The sequence below is a fragment of the Pseudonaja textilis genome, chromosome 2 (genome assembly GCF_049901715.1).
Source record: "Pseudonaja textilis isolate UNSWEBS1 chromosome 2, rPseTex1.2, whole genome shotgun sequence".
Taxonomy (NCBI): Eukaryota; Metazoa; Chordata; class Lepidosauria; order Squamata; family Elapidae; genus Pseudonaja; species Pseudonaja textilis.
In genome coordinates this window covers 223,554,943-223,562,132 of record NC_141991.1, presented here as the reverse complement: position 1 = coordinate 223,562,132, position 7,190 = coordinate 223,554,943, and the positions used below count along the sequence as shown (strand labels likewise).

Genomic DNA, 7,190 nt, shown 5'->3' with positions numbered 1-7,190 from the left:
AAAATCATTTTCATGCAATGTAATTTTTAAAAAAAGAATGTTTATCATGTCTTTTCCAAAGAAAAAATACTACATGAAACCCTAATGGATAGAGTCTTGCACCCTACTAACTGTGAGCTAAGAGAAAAACATATGAACATCCTGTTTTGTTTTATCCCATCATCTATTCAGTGAACTGCAGTCTCTTTGGCTAACCACACATTAGTTAAATCCATTGAGGAGATATAATGAGAGAACTCCTATGGGGCTTTTTCACAGCAGGAAGCATGGACAGTGGGAGAGCTGCAGCAGTGTGCTAGAGATCATTGATATAGCAAGTAAAGAAAAAAATAGATTCAACGACACATCAACTTCTATCCCCTAACAATGATAAACTAAGCTTTAAAACACCAGTATGATGATGATGTTGAAATATACTGAAAATATTCTGAAAATGAGGTTCAAAAACAGAAGCCTCTTTTGATGATGATGAAGAAGAAGAAGAAGAAGAAGAAGAAGAAGAAGAAGAAGAAGAAGAAGAAGAAGAAGAAGAAGAAGAAGAAGAAGAAGAAGAAGAAGAAGAAGAAGAAGAAGAAGAAGAAGAAATGGAAGTAATGGTTTAACAAAGTTTCCACAGTAATTGACAATGGATTTGTCTGATTTTCTGCCAAGCTGAAGAATTTTTCCATACATGCAGCAGTTTCTGTTCTACAATGAGCTTGTTCTGAATAGAAATGGATATCTGTAAGCCTTGTTGCATTCTAACATTGCCAAAATACATACTGATTTTGATAAAGAATCAGGTATTCCCCATCCATGTGCAAAAATAACACTGATTTTACCTTGTTTTTCTAACAATGCATTGGATAAGCATTTACACGGTGCTTTGATTGGACAAAGATACCATGCAGCTCTGAAATACGATTAACTAGTTTACAGTTGGAATGAAGAATAGGAAAACCCTAGCAGAAAATTATACTAGACGAAAAATGTTTAAAAGCTCAACTAGAGAGCTTTCACACATGCATTCAGCTAGGCAAGTCATGAAGCAGTTCCCTATTGTGAAGTATCCGTGTGTGGTGTGAGTGTGTATATGTAAACCAGAAGGATTATTTTTCTCTTTAACTTTCTTTACTGCAGGGACCAAGAGCTCTGTTTTTATCCTTAACGTTAGGATGGCGTTCTAAGCACTATAGTACTTTACACGGAAGCAAGAGGCACTGCACACAACCCATTTGCCTAATCATTTCTGGCGGATGGAGGCGCAGGTGGTAAATGTGCTAGTGGAAAGCACACCTATTACTAAGGCAACCAAGAACTATTATTGGTCCTAATGGGATCTGCTTTCCTTAAGCCTTAAATTACAGCTCTGTGGTATGAAGCGGAATAGGCATAAACATATTTTCTTCTTACTCCAGATGGCAGTATTGTAAAGAAATAAGAGTTCATTGTTGATATATCTCCCTTCAATCTGCTTGTCACTTCCCAATATAGTTTTGCTACCATTGGTTTTATTTAAATACACAGCACAAATCTTTGTAATATTTATAATTTGGGGCTTATTGTTCTTTAACAGTCTTAATATTACCCATATTTAAAAGAAAACAAAAATTTGAAGAAAGTTTTAGTTTAATACTTTGGGGGGGTTTCATTGTTGCAGTGTCTTCACTTGCTCTTTAATATGGCACTTAGAACACCCGTGGACTGGCAATGTCACCCCATTTCATCCACAAGTGAAGTCACCATAATCAGGGCCATACAGTGCTTCAGACTTTATTGGAAAGAGGTTATTTGGAAAACTCAGGAGCAGGAATGCAGTAGAGATTTGTTTAACTATGGTTCAAAATTATGATGGTGCTGAAAAAAGTGGTTTATGACTCATCCTTGAAGTTACAACCGTTGTGATTGAAGTTACAACCACAGCCACATGATCACAATTCCAGCCCTTGGCAACCAGCTTGCATTTATGATATTTGCAGCATCGTGCAATCATGTGATCACAATTTGGAACCTTCCTAATGGGCTTCCAAGAAGGAAAGTCAATGGAGAAGTCAGCAGGGAAGGTTGCAAATTGTAATCACATAACACCACGCTTAATGACCATGGCAAAAATAAATAAATAAAATCAGGTACAGTCACATAATAGTCACTTAATAAATGTGCCACTTAACCACTAATTTTTTTTGTGGTCACAAATCAAGGGGTACCTGCATATTTTAGCATCTCATTAAAATTGCCACTTTTGTTTTCAGGTTCGCAAATCTGCAACAGAAATTTCCCTTGTAGAGAGGGCCCTGTGGAGATCTTGAAAAAGACATGGCTGCTTTAATGAGTCACAGAAAGCTATTTTGTCCAGCTATTTTGTCCTCACTGCATTGTGCTCTGAAGCACTTTGCCAAAGTGAATCTGAACATTGGTATGTTTATAATATTTTCCCATTAAGTCATTTGATTGCAATTTTAAGATATGTAAAATTTGTTATACTTTGTTACATGGAGGCAAGTTCAGTGAAGCTGTTATAGATGAGATTTCATTTGTAATACAACCCCTCCCTTTTCTGGTTCTTTTTTTGTCACTAACCAGTCTCCACTACAGCCATTTCTATCCCAACATTTATCTTGTCAAGTAACACGTCATTTCTTGGCTTAGTTTTAAATCAAAATCAAAAGAAGAGCAAACTAATATCAAAGCATTTTAACCTCCCAGAAAAGTCTATAGCTCATCCATACTCAAAGTGATTGCAATTCTGAAAAAGCATGATTAAAAGCAAGATTTTAACAGTAGCATCCAGTGAGAAATGAATTTACATGCATAAAAAGGCTTCAGGCAATCAGAAGGTCTCAACAAAATGGGTTTTTTTAACACATTGCTATCATAGTTGATAAGGTACATTAATTTGTGGAACCTATATCTGCATAATTATCTTCCCTTCCTTTCCCTCTGCATCAACCAGCTTAAATCCTGCATATTTAGCTCTACTATCTGCCTCTGATGAAGTTAGCTACAATTTAATACAATTTGATAGTCATAAAAAGGACTACAAAAATCTTTCAATTTTCAACTGAAAGAAAGAAGAAACATATAAGACACATGCAATAAATAACTATTTCCTGAGTTATTAATAAGTATTTTGAATGATCCTAAGATATTCCTAGGTTACTGTATCAAAAATGTGAAAACACTTAATCCCTGAAGATAATAACTTATGCATTTATTTATTTTAAATGCTCCTGTGTGTGTGTGTGTGTGTGTGTGTGAGAGAGAGAGAGAGAGAGAGAGAGAGAGAGAGAGAGAGCTTAGTCTAATTGTGCGAGGCTTAGGACTGTTTTAGTGTAGATGACTACTGCCCCTCAGTGGTTAATATCAGTATGAAGCCATTCTTGAACAGAATTTCCTTTTAATCAGGTCTTCCTCATGTTGTTGCCTTCCAGAACTGTTGAATGACACTCCTGCAATGCCCAACATATATTATGGCTATAAATGAGGGAAGAGATTTGCAACATACCTGCAGGGGAAAGAAGTTTGTTTTTTTTATTATTCCTTGAAAAGACCTTTGTAACCATAGAGTTTGATGATTAACTTCAGGAAACTGTACAAGAACCATTACCTGGGCAAAAGGGGTAAAACATTTTTAAGTCCTGGAAAGCAAGATAATAGTCAGCTCAGGCAGGCAATTTCCAGATTCGTGGGAATATAAAGCAGGGAGGACACCATCAGATTTGCAAGGTTCTGTTAATATAGCCAATCTCAATAAAGATAGCTTTAGCCTTCCCATGGTGCTAATTGATGGGACATTAGTCCAGTATTTTTCACATCACAAAAACATCCTTGGGGAACTCCCAAGCAGACCTGAAAGCCACTGTATTCCATCCCCCCCTTTTTTTTTTGCAATTGGTCCTAATAGAGTTATTTTCCACAAATGTAACATGAATTCAGCTCTGCATTGCTTACATTAAGCCACAAGTTGCCAATATTGAAATGAAGGAACATGTTTGTTTTACAACCCACCTTTCATTTAGGAACACATGGTGATATATTTACAACTCTCTTCCCTCACTGTTTCTGTAATACTACAACAGCAACCTTGTTTTTCCCCACAGCAAGACCTGGACTAAACAAGTTTGTCCCTTCCTTGTCAAAGTCCAGGACAAGGCTTTAAATATATATATATTATCCAAGAGATTTTGAGCTGCTAGTTGTTCATGTTTTATTTTATAATTAAGCTTTGTAAGCTATTCAGAAACATAAAACAGAAGTGGGAAGTATTCTTACCTATTTAATTAAATTTAGAGGCCACCCAACTCCAAATTACCTTACATAGCTTACAGTTAAAAATGAGAAAGGATGATAAAACTGAGCAAAAAATAAGCATGTAGGTCCATAAAATGTTCAATATATCAAAAACAACCAATGGCATCATTACTCACTTTATTCCCAAACAGGAGAGAACAGTCAAGTCTTCAAAGACTTTCAGAATGATATCAAGGATGGAGCTTCATGGAGAATGATGTTCCAGAGAGCAGGTGTTACGACACAGAAGAATGCTTCCTAATTCTCAGCAGATGGCAATGTTTAATCAAAGGGCACTGGAGTACATCTACTCTGCCTTATCTCCCTGACTGAGAGGAACTATTAGAGACAGACAGTTCCTTAAACAGTCAGACCCTATACCACAAAGGGCTTTCTAATTGATAATCAGCACCCTTATTTGCAACAGGAAGCCACCTGGCAAACAGCAGCTTGTGGAGCAGTAGTAATACTTAGGCATACCACAGGTGTTAACCTCTGCCTGTGCCACCAGGTAGCCTTAAGAACAGCTGCAAGTAATTCATATTAAATACAATAGTCCAGTCAATCAATAAGCGTGCAAGGAAACCTATTAACTCTAACAGGAAAGAAAGTTACGCTCACCTCATTACATTACTGTACTTTCAAGCAATCTGGCTCAGATAGCGTCCAGGTCCTTGTTCTTCATTTTCCTCATTTGGGACTATATGTGCCATCCTCTGGCCTCCCACCATCTCATCAGTTCACCAGGATTTTTGAAAGATTACAGTCAACAGTTCTTGGTCAGCATCTTCAACACCTGTCCTCAGAGACTGAATTCATTTAAGGTGGAAAGATGGCTTCTTATTATAGCTTATTAATCCTGAGCTGCATCCCTCTTCCCCACCCTCCCGTTTCCTCAGTCATATTAGGTAGTTCTTAGTCTCTTGCAAGGAGACAAACATAAAGGAAGTGTAAAGCAGTGCTGTATTTTCCTTGTTCCCTTTTATTATGACTTTTCCAACTAGTTTCCCATACATTACATCACTAGGTCCTTGGCTTCTTTTTAAAATCACACTATGCCCAAAACAATTCCTTATATTTTGAATTCCTAGGGGATTCATCTCATCAGCTACCAATTTGAGGTTCTTAATTATTCTGCAAGAATATAAAAATATTACATATGAAGCCATAGATCCATCTTGTCCAAAGTTCTGTGTCACACAGTGGTGAACTAGATGCATCTGGTAAGCTCCTAGGAAAGTGATGCTTCCATTCAATTGTTCCAGCATCCAGTATTGAAGGCATTCTGCCTATGATTCAAGAGGTAATTAGCATTCATCAGCATTGGTAGCTTACCTTCCGTGGTCCTGTTTTAAAGCCATTAAAATTGACTGGGATTATTGTCACAGTGTATACCACAATTAAACCAAGTGTTGTACTTAAATAACAACAATTTCCTTCTATTGGTCTTCAATCTCTCTAAAATTAATTTTCATGGAGGACCTTGAGTTTTCTCTATACATGAATGGTTTTATATACATTAATCATGTGTCCCCTTATGGTCCTCTTCATTCCTTCGTTCTCACCCTGATCTAACCTTACAGCAACGTGTATGATCCCAGGAGCTACGTTCCGAGCTCAAAAGATTACATGAATTAGGTAATACAAATCTATACATTGATTACCATGCTGACTGTATCAAAAGCAAGAGCCTCAACCCACATCACAATATCCATCACCCAAACATCCAATGTTAGGGATGCAAACCCCTTACTTCCTCCAGACCCACTACTTCATATCTTAAATGCAAACTACTTAATGCAAGAAGCCTCACAAATAAAATGCATGAATTCCTCATCCTTCTAAACTCCACCACATTTGACATTATATTTGTCTGTGAGACATGGTTAAATGCATCTTTCCCAGACTCCATTACCACTACAAGAGAATATCAAGTTTTTCAGTCAGATCGCGAAATCCGTAGAGGTGGTGGAGTTGCTATATTCTATAAAAAGTCTCTAAATCTAAAAATGATCCAAATTATACAAGAGCTTGCTCTTCCCAAGGCCATCATCTGTGAACTGTCCTTAAACATCTCAATCCGCTTCTTACTTTGCTATCGTACCCCTCAGTATGATATAATTCATGCAAACAAGCTAACTTCACTACTGACATGGGCTGCCTCCTGCCTACACCCTCTCATTTTTCTTGGTGACCTCAACTTACCTCTTACAAATTGGACACTAAATGAATGTACATCTGAACCCATTCATACAACCCTGTACAATGCTGTTACCACACTAGGACTGGAACAACTAGTAACCAACAACACTAGACTTAACAACTGCCTCGATTTCATCTTCTGCAACAGTTTGAATTCAATTTATGGAATACAAATTAATGAACCCTTTTCCAACAGTGACCACAGCATGGTTGACTTTTGTCTCAACATATATCCTCACAAAAATCACTATAACAACAGGATCCCCAATTATAACTTCAAAAAAGGCAACTATGATCTTATAGACAACGATCTCTCATCTCTTGATTGGCAAATTCTATTTGCTGGATGCAATACTGTTGAAGACCACTTCAACATATTTTTACTTGAAGTCAAAAGAGTCATCAAACTATATGTACCAATAACAACAAATTAGAAAAAACAAATTACCCATAACAATAAGGAAGCTCCAATCCAAAAAGAAATCCCTTTGACGGAAAAACAAATCTGGTCACGTTGTCAACTTTAAAAGCCAATACAAAATTTTTTGCCACCAGATAAAGACTGAATGTACCCATTATCACACAAACAAGAGGAAAACCTTCTACGCACCAATTCCACCTGCGCTTCCTACAATTTTGTAAACAACAAACTAAAAGACTCAAGGTCCATCCCACCCCTAAAAGAACCAAATGATAAAAACTGCAACGATGACACCATT

General features: G+C 37.0%; 1 protein-coding gene across 1 annotated transcript; it reads left to right on the top strand.

Annotated features, from left to right (window-relative positions):
* Positions 1 to 241: 241 nt before the first annotated feature.
* On the top strand, positions 242 to 6,963 carry LOC148127386 (uncharacterized). The gene is given in 3 exon segments (XM_087923223.1): positions 242 to 317; positions 6,175 to 6,898; positions 6,900 to 6,963. Coding segments are annotated over 3 exon segments (864 nt in total).
* The last annotated feature ends 227 nt before the right edge of the window (positions 6,964 to 7,190 follow it).